At 44.0% G+C, this 16,072-nt stretch overlaps 1 protein-coding gene across 2 annotated transcripts in view; it reads left to right on the top strand.

Moving 5' to 3' along the window:
* Positions 1 to 1,318: 1,318 nt before the first annotated feature.
* The window catches only part of SPTLC1 (serine palmitoyltransferase long chain base subunit 1), a 55,672-nt gene continuing 40,918 nt past the window's right edge, over positions 1,319 to 16,072 (top strand). For both annotated transcript variants that reach the window (XM_081802756.1, XM_081802755.1), the window contains exons 1-3: positions 1,319 to 1,434; positions 4,165 to 4,272; positions 6,173 to 6,267. In XM_081802756.1, the coding sequence (XP_081658882.1) occupies positions 1,378 to 1,434; positions 4,165 to 4,272; positions 6,173 to 6,267 (260 nt within the window). In that variant the 5' untranslated portion in view covers positions 1,319 to 1,377. The remainder of the gene's footprint in view (positions 1,435 to 4,164; positions 4,273 to 6,172; positions 6,268 to 16,072) is intronic.

The raw sequence follows: 16,072 nt of genomic DNA, 5'->3' as shown, positions 1-16,072 counted from the left end.
GTAATTAAAGAACCAGCTGTAAACAACAACAAACTGGTGCAAGCCTGGGAAGATGGCAGAGGTCTGGAAGAGATGCCCTTTCTAAGCAAGATCTGAATCCAGAGGCAATCAGTGAACAGTCTGACACATTACATAAAATCTAAATTGTAGGTGTGACAGAAGACAACATAAACAGCTAGAAAGAAACTGGGCAAAAATGTCACCTATAAAAGAGGAAAGTTATAAGATACTCAGAATGTGGAAAGAGCTCCTGTAAATCCGTAAGAAGATGAAAAATCACCAAAAGAAAAATGGGCAAAGAATATGAATTGGTGATTCACAGAAGTGCTACAAATGCCAATAAAAGTTGCCCAACCTGACGAATAACCAGAGGCATAAAAAAGAAAACTCAGTGAGGCGTTACTTAATCTCTATTAAAATGGCAGAAGCTTTAGGAAGATTGATTATATCCATCAATGAGCTAGAGCGTGGCCACACTTCCAAACATTTTAAAGCAGTTGAGCCATCCTGGAGGACACTCTGGCGGTATTTACCGAAGTTAATGCTGTGCCTACTCTGTGACTAAAATCCCGCTTTGAGAAAGAAGATACATGCACATGAACGTTTGCCGCAGCATTGTTGGTAACACAGGAAGAAGCGGAGAACAACCTAAGTGTTCACCATCGGGAAACGGAACAAGAAATATGTATATATAACACATTATTCCAAGACACGGTCTTCATTAAGATTAAAAACACAAGATTTATGGACAAATGGGGAAAACACTACAAGAAAAAATCAAGTTGTCGATCAATATTGCCCCTAGGGTCCCTGTTGGATTTAAGACGTCCCGTCCGAGGAAGTGTGTGCACACCACATTTGCATGAGCCTACAAACGTTCCAGAAGATTCCACACCAAACTGCAGTATGACTTAATTCCCGCCAATTGTTGGTCTATGCAGAACACATCGCAAGTGCTATAGAAGAGGCGGCTACTTTTATTTCTATTTCTGTATTTTTTAGGATAATACATTCCTGAGTTACTTCTGTCATTTAGTAGTAAAGAGCACGTCTGTGATTACAGAACACTACCGGCCCAGGGCAGGGGCCATTTATTATTAACCCCTCCCTCCCGAGGGCCTGGCACGGGTCCTGGCACAGCACGGCGGCAGAGGAACACTTGTTCCCACCCCCCCGGCCGCCAGATGAGACCCCAAGGTCTACACCCACGGTCCCTGAGGCCCCGGCCTCCCGCCTTTCTCCAGCGCGCAAGCGCCAGGAGGCGGTGACCAGCGCTCGCCAGCCCCGCCCCAGGCGCTATGACGTCACTGGGCTGCGTCGCGCGCTGTTTGACGTACCTGCGACCTGCTTCCGGGAAGGGAGCTCCAGTGGCTGAGTATGGCGACCGTCGCGGAGCAGTGGGTACTGGTGGAGATGGTCCAGGCGCTTTACGAGGTGAGCTTGACTGCTCGAGCGGCCCACGACCACACCAGGCCCTTCCGGGGTGGGGTGGGTCTGGTGGATTTGTGGCCTGAGTCCCGGGCGGGGTTGGCTGGGTCACGTCCCGACCCTCAGCTTCTCTGGCTGGAGGGGCTCGCGGGGAGGCACGGGCGGGAGCGGGAACCGAGGGTCTCCTTTGGGGCTCAGGAAAGAAACAGGTGGGAGGGGGCGCAGGAGCGAGGGTGGTCTTGAAAAACCAGAGTTGGGACTGATGGTAAAACGGGGTGGTGAAAATAGAGTGGAAGATCTGAGTCTGGGAAGGTCCTAGGGAATTCAGGTTCTTGGGACTGTGGAACAGGTAATAGGGGACAGAATTGTTGTATGTTGGTGTTTGTTTTTGTCGCGGCGAGGGATTACGAAAGCCGAACGATAGAGGAATTGGGAATATGAAATAGTTTGTCATTCTCCCACATGCGTCCCGTTTTCTGTCTTGTAAAGATACAACACTTCTTAGAGATTTTTAAAGGCAGAATAGTTAAGAGTTTTGAAAGGCTATTTCAGGTATGTTAGATGATATGATAGCAGAACTTCAGTCTTAGAGAATGTTCATTCACTTGAAATGTGTCTACAGAGCTTCGCTACCCTGTCCAGTAGAACTTTCTGCATGTTCTGTATCTGAGCTATTCAGTGTAGTAGCCACTAACCAACCACATGTGGCTAGTGCAAGTGAGGGACTAAATTTTTCATTTAATTTAAATTAGATATGTATGTACACAGTTACATGGTAACTGGTGGCTGTGGTATTGGGACAGCACAGATCTAGACACTGGGGATAGTGCAGTGAACAAACAGGCAGAAATTCCTGTGCTTATAGAGCTCGTATTCATTTAAAGGGAATATCAGTTTTCTTTTGATAATTTTCTAAAAACTGAACATAGCTGCTTACTGGCAGGGGTGGTGTCTTCCACTGCAAGACCTATCAGGACTTCCTGAAAAACAGTTGACATAACAGATGTGCTGTACCTGATGGCCAATATTAGCCTAATTATAGTTACTAAGATAAGAGCCACTGACATTGAAGTTTTTTTAAAAAGTGAACAATTTTCTGTTCTATGTTGTTGCTTCCTTTTTTTTTTCCAATTTAATTTTATTATGTTCCGTTATTGCTTCCTTTTTGAGGACTGCATAACTGATCAAGAGTGAGGCGTTCTCTTGGATGAAACATTTCCAGGAAAAGAAGCTGCATTTGTGATTTTGATTAATTCACTAAACAATTAGTATCTCAATTTTTCTCAGGATGATTTCATTGTGGAGCGGAGATGCTTAGTGACTTGGGCAGATGCTTACCTACTAGAAAACAATTATTGAGAAAACCAAAATAATATTTTTTTTCTTCAAGATTTTATTTATTTGTCAGAGAGAGAGAGTGAGCTCAAGCAGGGGGAGCAGCAGACAGAGGGACAAGCAGGCTCCCCACTGAGCAAGGAGCTAGACGCAGGACTGGATCCCAGGACCCTGGGATCATGACCCTGAGCCAAAGTCAGATGCACAACCAGCTGAGCCACCCAGGTGTCCCAAGAAAACCAAAAGAATATTTAGGCCAGAGTCCTTATTCTTAAATGAATTATTTTCAAGGGGGATCAGTATATTTAAAAATTATCCTAAAGAGAAATTTCCATTCTTGTTCCTAGTCTTGTTAGTTACAGTTAGTGTATAGAATTTGAGGAGTCTTATACCCAAAAGAGAAATAATAGTATGTGTATGTAACATATGTATGTAGTTAGAAAGATAATTGTATATTGACTTAGAAGTTTACCTATGAATTTGTCTGCAGTTTTTCTGTCTCCACATTCTGGAGTTTTTTTTTTTAAACTATGGTGAATCACCTTCACTTTCTTTTTGTCTACTGTTTGCAAATAATTTGCATTTACATTTCTAAATACCTCTTTAAATGACTTTCCAGTGACAGCCTATTGGAGTAGACCACTGTGTAACTGATTGGGGTTTAGTCACTATCTGGAACCTTCCACATGCACTTAGTGTGTCTAGTTGTGCAAAACAGAACAGTCAGCCCAGCCTTTATCTTGGAAATGTACAGTTGAGAAGACCTGGCATGGATGATTTCAGTAAGGTGCCTTTTTGCCTATTGACTTGGAACACACTGCACACTTTTGGGGAACTGCTGTAGAAAAAAAACCTGCCATTCCTTTAGGCATTATAAAGTCTTTTTTCTCAGCCATGTTCCAAGAAGGATTTAAAGAGGCTTATCAGGGATACAGAAAATATAGTAAGATGTGCAAAACTCTAAGAATTGTGGAAACTGAATTTCAGATAACTCTCCTAACTTATCCATGGTACACTGGGGTGGTAGAAGGCTAGCAAAGCTGTGAAATGTTGGTTACTGCCCTTTCCCACCAGCAGAAACATACATTATCTGAAGGATCTGATTGTTGGTATTGTTTCACATGTTGGGATTCTGCGTCCGATTTTATTTTAAGAATTAAATTTCTTTCCTATAGAGGTTTTAAAGCTGTGCTATTAGAGATTTTTCATATGAAAGAGAAATTGCCGACTATTAGAAATGGGTAAAGGACTGAGTAGAAATGAAAGGAGTTTTGAAAATAAATCTTAATGAGTAATAGGTTAAAGGTCATGGGAGGCAATATATATGAATGCATTACATTTTATGTGCAGATTTTGGAAGTGTTTATTTCATTTCGTTTTTGGTTTTTGACTCATTCTTAGGCTCCTGCTTACCATCTTATTTTGGAAGGAATTCTCATTCTCTGGATAATCAGACTTCTGTTCTCTAAAACTTACAAATTACAAGAACGATCTGACCTTACAGTCAAGGTAAGAAATTAAATCTCTGTCATTATTCAGTGTATGATTACAGTTGCTACGTATTTCCAAAAAGTATTTGTGGTGGCTCACCTGTATATGTTAAAATATTTTCTGTAATGTAAAAAAATCAAGGGAAGGGAAATATCAGGGAAGCAAAATACGGGGAAGCCAGGGGTAAAGCAGATACCCAGAGGAGCACCCTGCCACAGAGCGCTGCACTTTGTGAGGGAAGCAGCAGTCCTAGGGACAGACGGTAGGAGGGAAGCATGGGCAGCAACAGGGTTTCGATTGTCAGCGCACAGGGTGACGTGAGCTGCTCAGGAAGAGCACCACTGTTTCTGAAACCCAAACGAAAGTTTTCCCTGTGTTCTTCATAAAGGAAATTCGGAGTTGGAAAGAATCCTCCCACCTCCCCACCCCAAACTGAATTTTGATACGTTCTCTGTAGTAAGGGACCCAGCCCAAGCCAGGCAAACCTTAGGAAGCAGAAGTGTCTAGGGGACCCGTGGCACTGCACACGTGGAGTCCTGTTCGCCTGAAGGATGAGGGGGCTTGTGGAAAAGAAGCTTATTCTTCTCACTCCGGTGGGAGCACCTAGGAATGGTGCCCCAGTGCAAGAGGGAAGAGCGGTTCTGACCGCACCATGGTTTCTGTCACTCGGATCCGTTCCCTGTTCAGCCTCTGTAGCGCTGGGCCAGGATGCTTAGAGAAACCAGTGACTGTGAGAAAGGTTTTTCCATGAAAATCTGTACAACTTTGGTTCACAAGGCATCACTGAGTATAGCGTGGAGTTGGGGTAGAATTAATGCAGCAGTGTGGCGATCACTTCCCGCATTGCACTGGCTGGCTGCCGCCGTCCTGATCGTTCATATTAATCATAAGACGGTCAGGCAGTGTCCCCCAAAGGACGTGAAGCACATGGTTCTTAGGGCAAATATAATTTGGAAACCTGGCTAAAGCAGAGTAGGGGATGTCTTTTTATATGATTTCATTTAACCTTTACTAGGCCAGTGGATATCTGAACCTGTTTGGAGAGATGCCCTCACCTTGACCATAGATCCTTCCTTCCCCCACTGTTTTGTCCTGACTACCTTGTGGGAGTAGTGTGCCATGGAACACTCTGGATAGCACTGCAGTAAGATTGGGCCATCCAGGGCAAAGGTCCTGTCTCTGTTTTTTCCCTTGGCATTTCAGAACTCCTTGTGAATGATCAGGTGGCTGGTTTCTAGCTCAGCTTTTTAAGCGGTTGATCATTCCTGGTATTTTGAGTTTTTGTTTATAAAGCTGGCAGTCCACACATAAATACATTTTTTTTTTTTTAAAGATTTTATTTATTTATTTGACAGAGACAGCGAGAGCAGGAACACAAGCAGGGGGAGTGGGAGAGGGAGAAGCAGGCTTCCCGCTGAGCAGGGAGCCCGACGCGGGGCTCGATCCCAGGACCCTGGGATCATGACCTGAGCCGAAGGCAGACGCTTAACGACTGAGCCACCCAGGCGCCCCAATATATACATTTTTTAAAAGAATGACTAGACATAACTTTAGAGTAATCCTCTGAAAGCTGAACTTAGCAAGATTTAGTAATCACAGACATCTTACCCTCAAAGCTGTGGAAGAAAAAAAACTGTTTTTAAAGCTTAACTTCTGGCAGCATAGATGCAGGGCCCTTCTGTTTTACGGATCTGCGGTCTCTTGAATACGAGGGGATCTTGAGTTGCTTCTGACTTCTGGCCCATGGTCACAGGTGGACGGTGTGGGTGACATACCCCGGCCTCGCGGGCTGCCACGCGGTCACTGGCAGAAACAGATGAGCAATTTACTGGTTGCTTTGTAACGGAAGTGTGGGAACCAAACAGTCGCTGTCCGGTGACCAGCACCCTGCTGTATTCTGTTTCCTTCTCTCCCGTAGGAAAAGGAAGAATTGATTGAAGAGTGGCAGCCAGAACCTCTTGTTCCTCCCATCTCGAAAGACCATCCTGCTCTCAACTACAACATTGTTTCAGGGTAAAGTGGTTTGCTTCTCGAAGGACTTGTATTTGGCTGCCTATAGGTATACTTGCCAAACCATACAGAGGTTTATGTAGTATTTCTTTTATAACAGAAATAAAATATTCAGAAATCTCTGAAGATCAGAAACTCTCTGCTTTAGTGCCCAATATATGACTCTCTATTAAGGGTGTATGGATATTTTTTATAGTCTCCAATTTGGGCAATGCAGTTTGTCCCTTTTTTCTGTTCAAAAAAAAGAAAAATCGGGCGCCTGGATGGCTCAGTTGGTTAAGTGACTGCCTTCGGCTCAGGTCATGATCCTGGAGTCCCTGGATCAAGTCCCGCATCGGGCTCCCTGCTCGGCAGGGAGTCTGCTTCTCCCTTTGACCCTCCCCCCTCTCGTGCTTGCTCTCTCTCATTCTCTCTCTCTCAAATAAATAAATAAAATCTTTAAAAAAAGAAAAGAAAAGAAAAGAAAAATCTTTTTTTGCGGAATAATACATGCTCCTGATAATACTTCAAATAGTGAGACACACTTGAAATGAAAAGCAGCACTCCTGCTCTTTCTCAGCTTGATTGTTACTGATTTTAGATTCATAGTGGGCTTCCTTCGTAGCCAGATATTAATAGTGTGCTCACACTTCTGCTTAATGATTAGCTATAGACAGCAGCACTTGACTTTCACAGTTCGAATTCTGAAACTTGACCTTCCTTGTGCTGCCTCTCTCCCTGCTTCCAAGGTCTGATCTGTCTTTGTGTTTACTTCTTCTGTTGCTACTCTTTGCTTCACCATATATGCTTTCTTAAATTAAGAAATATTTTAATTTTACAGGAACTATCTGACCCATGTATACCCACCATCCAGAATAAATAGGCATTAACATTTTGCTATCTTTATTTCAAATCTACCTTAAAAAAAAAGAAAACATTCCAGATATAGCTAAAGAAATGCCTTCCCATCTACCACTTAACTCTTATCTGCCACAAAGGACAACCATTATCATGAAGTTGGTGGCTGGCTTTCTTTCACTTACGTTTATACGTTTGTTTGGGGGGTTTTTTTGTAAATTTATTTATTTATTTATTTATCTTAGGGAGAGAGAGAGAGAGAGTGTGCCCAAGAACAGGCAGGGGCAGAGGAAGAGGGAGACAGAATCCTAAACAGGCTTCACGCTCAGCACAGAGCCTGATGCGGGGCTTGAACTCAAGACCTGGTGATCGTGACCTGAGCCAAATCAGGAGTCGGACACTTAACTGGCTGAGCCCCCCAGGCGCCCCTATATTTATACTTTTAACATATATCCCTGACACCATGAAATTATTCAGTATTTTGTCTAAAAATATGATGCGGCATATTCTCCTGAGTGTATCCTTCCATTTCTGGTCTGATGTAAGGGAAGCTTGCATTTTTCACTCCATGGATTTCTGTGGTCATACAAAATTTTTATGGGTTCTGAACTCAGACTTACTCATCATTAATGCTGTGGTTACGAAGTCCTTCCCTACTCCGAGAGGTCGAATGTGCCTGTTTCTGTATGGTGGTCAGCTATCCCAGCATTCTTAATTGAATTGTCCGTTGTATACCTACTGAACAGAAATTTCCCTTTTTTTATATACTACGTGCCCTTCTAACGGGTCTGTTTCTGGCTGTATTTCTCCTCTGTCGGCGTATTTGTCTCTCCCTCTGCCAGAACGTCATATAAATAGCACAGCTTAAGAACAAGCCTTGACTAGAGTGAGCCCTTCACCTCCTTGTCCTTCAGAATTGCTCGGGCTACTTGCAACTCTATTCTTCAGTGTCAGTTTCAGTTTAACTGATCAAGTTTGACCGAAAAACAAGTTTGGGTTTGTGACTAGCAGTGCACTGATTTGGATTCATTGGAATCTTGCTGATACTGAATCTTATCACTATGTGCCTGGTGTATCACTTTGGTCTTTTGTGTCTTACAGTAAAGTTCTGTATTTTTCTTCATAAAGACTGCTTATCTTTTTTTTTTCCCGTCTACTTTTTACATTGAAATAAGAGTAGATTCACATGTGATTGTAAGAAGTACTACAGGGAGATCCCACTTACCCCTCATCAGTTTCCGCCCATGGTAATGCCTGCTTAACAACCAGGACATGGATGTTGTGTGTCTTTTAATGGATTTGTCTCTGGAAACCAGAGCGTGTTCGTTTCTCCTGTTCCTGTGTTACTGCGCTGGCTAGGACACCTCCCATGCAGTTGGATAGGAGTGGTGACAGGAGCCTCCATGTCCTGGTGGCTTCTGAGAGATGACCTGTACCAAGTTATGGGCCTTCCTCTCTCTTCTCAGTTTGCTAAGGGAGCTTTTTCGTTAGTTTTTTTAAAATCAGAATGTTAAATGCTATCCCATGTTTTCCTGTATCTGTTGAAATGGTGGTATGATCTCTCTGCTCTAGTCAGTTACTATGTTAAATTATACTGATAGGTTTTTTGGGCGCCTGGGTGGCTCAGTTGGTTAGGCGACTGCCTTCGGCTCAGGTCATCATCCTGGAGTCCCGGGATCGAGTCCCACATCGGGCTCCCTGCTCAGCGGGGGTCTGCTTCTCCCTCTGACCCTCTTCCCTCTCGTGCTCTCTGTCTCTCATTCTCTCTCTCAAATAAATAAATAAAATATTTAAAAAAAAAATTATACTGTTAGGTTTTTTAAATGATGCATAGTTGTAAGCTTTTATGAGCAAGACTGCAGCCCACCATGCCACCCTTCCTCACCCCAGATTCCCACTCTCCAAGTAATCACTTTCTGTTTCTGGGATTTACGTGTATTTTTCTAAGGAATGTGCTTATGCTGTTATTTCTTGGTGGTGTCCTTTCTTTTCCAGTTTTAATTTTACCCATTCACTGCAGGAGGTAAGGACTGGCTCTCTGAAAACACACCCACACTCCCAGGCTGTAGTCGTCCCTCCACTGACTTCATGTGGTCGAGAAAGGCGGCCCCTGACCTGGGAAAGGCAGCAGCCTGCTGTGGCCCCTGGCTGTGGTGGGGCTCCCTGGGCCCCCTTGACAGGACGTCCCCTGCAAGCCACACGCAGGCCCCTGTTCCTCCCTTCTCCCCAGCACAGATTTGTTATTACACCAGGTGGCCCTGGATTATTTAGTGTTGACACTTTTGTGACCACATTAGTATCATTCATGAATTAAGCTTAGCATCACCTTTTTTTTTCAGTATGTAGACAATTGTAATTACATTTTCTCCCTTGTATGCTTTTGTTTTCCTTGTTTCCTGCTTGCTTGCTTGCTTGGCTCTCCAAGTCAACCTAATTCATCCTGTCATCTGCCTCTAGGAGCGTCAGCCTCCATTCAGAATGTTCCCATGTGTGGGGTTCATTTCCTGTCTTCCTGAAACCTTTGTCCTGCCTTGGCCTGACTGGTGCTTGCTTCCTCGAGCTGCCTCCCTGGGTGGCCCGGGCCCTCCCATCACTCTAGGCTCAGGAATTCCCTTTGTCCCTCTCCTGCCTTGGCCAGCTCTTTCCCGGCTTCCTCCCTCACATTAGAGTCCACATAGCCTCCTGAGGAAGGGCTATGAAGGGTACATTTTTTTGAAAACTTACACATCTATTTTTTTTTTTTAAGATTTTATTCATTTATCAGAGAGAGAGAGCACAAGCAGGGGGAGCAGGAGAAGCAAACTCCCCACCGAGCAGGGAGCCCAATGTGGGACTCGATCCCAGGACCCTGGGATCGTGACCTGAGCCGAAGGCAGATGCTTCACTTACTGAGCCACCTAGGCGCCCTGAAACCTTACACATCTTAAAATTGTTTTTTATTTTACTTTTTTACGCTAGAGTGATTGTCTTATCAGTTCTTATTGATCTTTTAGACACCTCAGTGTCTGGTGATCCTTAGCATCTATATTGTTTTCACTATATAGAATATTTTCGTAGTAATTAACAGCATTTTGTAAACAGTCTGCAAAAACCACCAAAAAATCTTGAAGCCTGTTTTGCTGTTGTTGATAAATTTACTTTTCAGTGAATGCAAAAGTGCTGTTCATTCAGTACCGAGTTAACATGAGTAACTGAATTTACTTACCTTGGATAGATTTTTTTCTTTCAATAACAGCCTTATTGACATACAATCCACAGACCATGAAATTCGCTTTTTTTTTTTTTTAAGATTTTTATTTATTTATATGACAGAGAGAGAGCACAAGCAGAGGGAACAGCAGCAGAGGGGGAGGGAGAAGCAGGCCTCCCGCCGAGCAGGGAGCCCGGTGCGGGGCTCGATCCCAGGACCCTGGGATCATGACCCGAGCCGAAGGCAGATGCTTAACAGACTGAGCCACCCGGGTACTCCGAAATTCGCTCTTTTAATTCACCGTGGTTGAGTGGGTTTCCGTATATTCATAGAGTTGTGCAACTGTTTCCACCATCTAATTTCAGAATGTTTTTATCACCCCGAAAAGAAATCCCACACTCACCCTCATTCACTCCCCACTTCCCCCTTTCCCCAGCTACTTTCCCCTGACACCTACTAACCTACTTTCCATGCATTTGGCTGTTCTGGACTTTTATATAAAAGGAATCATGCAATATGTGGCCTTTTGTGTCTGATTTCTTTCACTTAGCATCGTATCTCCAAGGTTTGTCCACGTCATAGTAGCATATGTCAGTTTTGTGGCTGAATAATAAGATATTTCACTCTGAATATATCACATTTTATTTGTACATTCATTAGTTGATGGACGTTGAGGGTTGTTTTCACTTGGGAGTATATGAAAGGAGAAAAATCATGTATGTCCATCAACTCCCATGGGTATTTGTGTACACATTTTTTTTAATTTTACCCTTTTTTTTAAGATTTTATTTATTTGAGAGAGAGAGCGCGTACACAAGCAGGGGTAGGGGCAGAAGCAGACTCCACACTGAGCAGGGAGCCCGACGCTGGGCTCCATCCCAGGACCCTGGGATCAAAACCTGAGCCACAGGCAGATGCTTAACTGACTAAGCCACCCAGGTGCCTCTGTGTACACATTTTTTCTGTGGACATATGTTTTTATTTCTCGTGAGTATACACCTGAGAATGGAATTGTTGAGGTTTGTGGAAACTTATTTGGAGGAACCACCAGTCTGTTTTACAAAGTGGGTGAATCATTTTCCATTCCCACCAGCAATGCATGAGAGTTATAATTTCTCCCTGTCTTGGCCAACACTTACTGTCTTTCATTGTAGCCATCCTGCTAGATGAGAAGTGATAATCCCCCTGTGGTTGGGATTTGCATTTCCCTATGATTAATGATGTTGAGCATCTTTTCATGCACTAATTGGCCATTTATATGTCTTTTCTGGAGATGAACCTACTTAAATCATTTGCCTATTTTTTAATTGGGTTATTTGCCTTTTTATCATTGAGTTATAAGAGTTCTTTGTATATTTTGGATACCAGTCCCTTATCAGATATATGACATGCAAATATTTTCCCCCATTTTGTGGGTTTGTCACTTCTCTGACAGTGTACTTTGAAGCACAAATGTTTCTAATTTTAATGAAGTCCAGTTTATCTGTTTTGTTCTTTTGTTGCTTGTGCTTTTGTATTAGATCTTAAAATCCTTCCCTAATCCAAGATTACGAAGATTTACTCCTTTGTTTTCCAGGATCAGGGCTCAGTGTCCCATTTTTCATTAGGTAGATTTATATTTGATTCCTGTTTTCAGCATGGCCCCATCCCTCAGCTATCCTTAGGACTTTGAGTTTATATTCAGGCTTTTCCAGAGAGTAAGTCTCCTGTCTTTCTGCAGAGCAGGAAGGGGATCTGAGTGAATTGCTGCTGCTTACAAGAAGGGTTCCAGGCTGTCCCCAAGCTCAGAGGGAGCCGTTCCCCTAGCGTGGGGTCATTTTCCAGGAGTTGTGGCTGAGCTTCTCACTGCCGGCTCACGTGCAGCTTTCTCTCTGGTCTCTGACTTCTCAAATACAACTTGTCCATTTGTTAACTGTCATCTCTCCTTGCATCCTGGTCTTAGTAGCATCAGATATTTACACCTTGGAGGCATTTTATGTCCCATTAGAAGGGACCAGAGGTTGATGGGTTTTTCCTTCATTCTGTTTTGTTTACCAGAAGCCACTGGTAGGTTTTCCTATTAATAAATAGTTCTTACATTCTTGGAATAAGGCTGTTTGGTTAGTTGTTTGGTTTTTTTTTAAAGATTTTATTAGAGAGAGAGAGAGAGCGAGAGCAGGAATACAAGCAGAGGGAGTGGGAGAGGGAGAAGCAGTCTTCCCGGCGAGCAGTGAGCCCAGTGTGGGGCTTGATCCCAGGACACTGGGATCATGACCTGAGCCGAAGGCAGACGCTTAACGACTGAGCCACCCAAGCGCCCCTGTTTGGTTAGTTTTTATACATTGCTGGTTTGTTTTGCTAATGTTTGGGATTCTTAACCTGTGTGTTGAAGCGTGAGTTTTGTTTCTTTTCCCTTACTGTGCCTGGTCCAGTTCGGGTATCACATATAATTGGTCTTACCCTTTTCTTAGCCACCATATCATAGGCATGCTGGCAACACTGACTCTGCCTCTGGCCCTCCATCTTCGTCCTGCCTGTGCAGTGACCTCCCTCATGGCTCCATGATCCAGCCCCGTGGAGGTTAATGTGTGCCCTGACCAGAAGGAGGGAAGGCTTGTTCTGATCTTCCCTAAAGAAGGCACTTTAGGTAACTGGTCAAGATCACTGGCGTGCAGAAGGCCCCACTTTAGATAACTACCCTGTGACCTCACCCCCATACCCTGTGCTCCGTAAAAGCCAGGGGTTAGGCTCACCTGGACTGGGCCGAGAGTGGGGGCCCAGGGTGGGGGCTGAGGGTGTGGGCCGAGAAGGCTGCGCACTGCCCTACTGCCTCATCACCCCGTCAGTAAGTTACCCCGAACAAAGCTCCGTGAACACGATGGAGTGGCTGGCTTCGGTTTTCAGTGTTGAAGTGCTTTCTCGGTCTGGAGGACACTTTACTGAACCTCCTCCGCCTTCTAACAAGTCTGCATTTGTTGTGTTGTCGGTTCTTTCGAGCCTCGATTTTTCGTCCTGAACTTCATGTCTTCAGTGAGTTCTTCAAGCTGTTCGGGTGTCCTTCTTGAGTAAGTTTTACTTACTGTCGTTTAGTAATTGTTCATTTCTTCTTACTGTTTTTGAATGTATTGGCCTGAAGCAGTTTCTAGGACTTTGTTGGTCTGCAGATGTAAAACATACCCCCCTTTAGGTACAGAGGTGTATGACGGCACATCTGCGGGGTTGCGTTTCCCCCGCGGGCAGTGTGCGTTTGTGTCCCCTCGTTCACTCAGCTTTGCCAGAGGCTTGTCTTCTGACTCAGCTGAGGCTCCGTCTTGGTTTCTCCACGTGGGGCCTTTCTTATGGACACAGGTGCTGACCCTGTCCTCCGTCCTACTCCGGTTGGCGCCCACACAACGCAGCACTCTGCTCTTGGGTGCTTTATCCGTTGCCTCCTTTCATCCTCCCCCCACCCCCCACTCAGCCCCCCCACTGAAATACTTCCACCAAGCTTTCATTCATCATTTGATGTCATATATTTCTAAATTATTAAGATAATATGTTTTATTTTTATTATGCATGTATTGTTAACCTTAAAAATAGTTGTTTTAACCAACAAAAATGGGTTTATTTGGGAATAAAAATTGCAGTTTGGGACCAGCAAGTTATGGCTAAACCATAGGCAAGTCCAACAAAGAAGGGAGAAGAATGTTATTTTCTGGAGAAGGAGGAAGCTGTTGAGAGGGGTTGTTTTAATGAAAGTTTATTGGAGAAAAGCAAGATTTCAGGGCAGTGAGGGTTTGTTACAGGCTGAGTTGCAGGGGTGGTGGATCTCTTGTTGGAGATGCAGTGTCCATCTCTCCCAGTTGGGGCCTGTAATTGAAGATTTCTTCCCTGTGAGGGGCCTGTAATCCCCAGTTCTTCCTTGTGCCTGACATTGAGCCAAGCTGCTCCCCCTATTAGCCTCCCCTGCAGCCTCCCCTCCAGCACCCCGAGTCTGCTTCAGTGAGGTTTCCCAGTGTTAATTGTCACAATACCTTTGAAACCACATCTTAATGGTTTATGAATGTATTTTTTTAATTTTGTGCTCCAGACTTCATTGTGATTTTTTAATTCACACTCATTTTTTTGAACATATGTTTGCGTGCCCATTGTGTTCTAGGAATGTGCTGAGCACATACAGTAAATCAAAGTCTTAGTTCTTCTGCGACAAGACAAGCCAAGAGTGAAATAAGTGGAATATTAGCTGGTGTTAAGTGATAATGAAGAAATCTCAAAGCAGGGCAAACAGAAGTGGGAGGACTGGATGTACTTCTTGTTCATTCCTTCTGACTGCTATGTAGGATTCCATTGTGTACTTAGCTGCTTTCCTCATGATGGATACCTAAGCTGTCCCCCTCCCCACTGCAATACAAAATATGGTGATTGCTGGCCCCTTGTACAGCTGCTTGAGTCTCTCTGGAGCCAGGCGTGGTGTTCTGACACATGCCTGTCTGATTTCCCTGTGGGGCTTCTCTACATGGTGATCCACCCATCTCCATTCCCCTGAGTTAGGATATGGGGACCAGTTTCCCCATAGCCCTGCTTGGCAACATTGTTTTATTTTGTATTTTTCTGATTATCTGAGCCTTTGAGTACCATTTCATCTGCTTACTAGCTGCTGGGGTTTTCCCCTCTGTGAATGCTTCTTCACATCTTTTACCTCTTTTTTTTACTGGATTCTTAGCGTGTTTTTTGATTAGCAAGAATCCCACGTACCATGTAGACTTTCATCTGGGTCTGTTTTCAATACAATACTCTGTATGTTAATTTTAAGACACACGTTCTTGTTTTTCCTATTTTAAGATCTCTGAAATGGGGATGAATCTTAGGGTTGCTGAGAACCATTGTCAGCGGGGGGTGTCCTTGCCTGTTTCTCCATGAATTGGTCATTGCTGTGCTTACTGCCAGCACTTCAGTAGAGTTATGAACACTGCTGTCAGGTAAATCGGTGGGTGGCAGGAGAGAGGGCCAGACTCCTCCGAGCCAGTGAACAGAGGCTGCAGTGACTGAGGCTTTGAACAGCCTTTGTCAAAGTGCTGCTGCCTATGGATAATTATAGCTTACTTTTAGAAATGTGAGTCTATCGGGGGAAATATGATTTTAGTCCAGTGGGAAAATTCCAGCATCAAAATTTGAGGCATAGGGGACACTAACCTGTCAGGTAACCTCAGAGATGATGGGGGAGCATCCTCCTACACGACATGGGGTACTCCTGACAGAAGGGAGGAGAATATTGTAGGAACACCTGTGAAATCCGTGCCTTAGCAGCAGGGAGAAAACAGTCGAGACTCGGGTCAAGAGGTTAGGGATGTGTTGACTGATTTATGTTATGTTTTCCCTTTTAGACGTGCAGATGTAGTGTGACAGAAATCAGTGTCTAAGCATACCTAATAGAACTTCTAATTAAGTGTAAACTCAAAAATTGTAAGATCACAAGAAAACATCATTATGTTTTCATTGGCACTGTTTTCCTTCCTTACTTGTAGCTAAAAAACAGTGATGGCATCTTAGATTCAGTGAAGTACAGTAAATATCACCCATCTGTTAGCTTTGTCTGTGGTGTCATCACAGAACCAAAATTCTTTTTTTTTTTTTTTTTTAAGTAGGCTCCACACCCAGTGTGGAGCCCAACACAGGGCTTGAACTCACAACTCTGAGATCAAGACCTGAGCTGAGATCAAGAGTCGGATGCTTAATCAACTGAGCCGCTGGGCGCCCCAACCAAAATTCTTAATTTTGACTCCTATTCATCCATTTTGGTCTTGCTCTTTGTGTGTGGAGGGA

Source organism: Leptonychotes weddellii, chromosome 14 (assembly GCF_054177405.1).
Source record: "Leptonychotes weddellii isolate Sample4059 chromosome 14, ASM5417740v2, whole genome shotgun sequence".
Lineage (NCBI taxonomy): Eukaryota > Metazoa > Chordata > Mammalia > Carnivora > Phocidae > Leptonychotes > Leptonychotes weddellii.
This window is presented reverse-complemented; position numbering and strand designations above follow the sequence as displayed.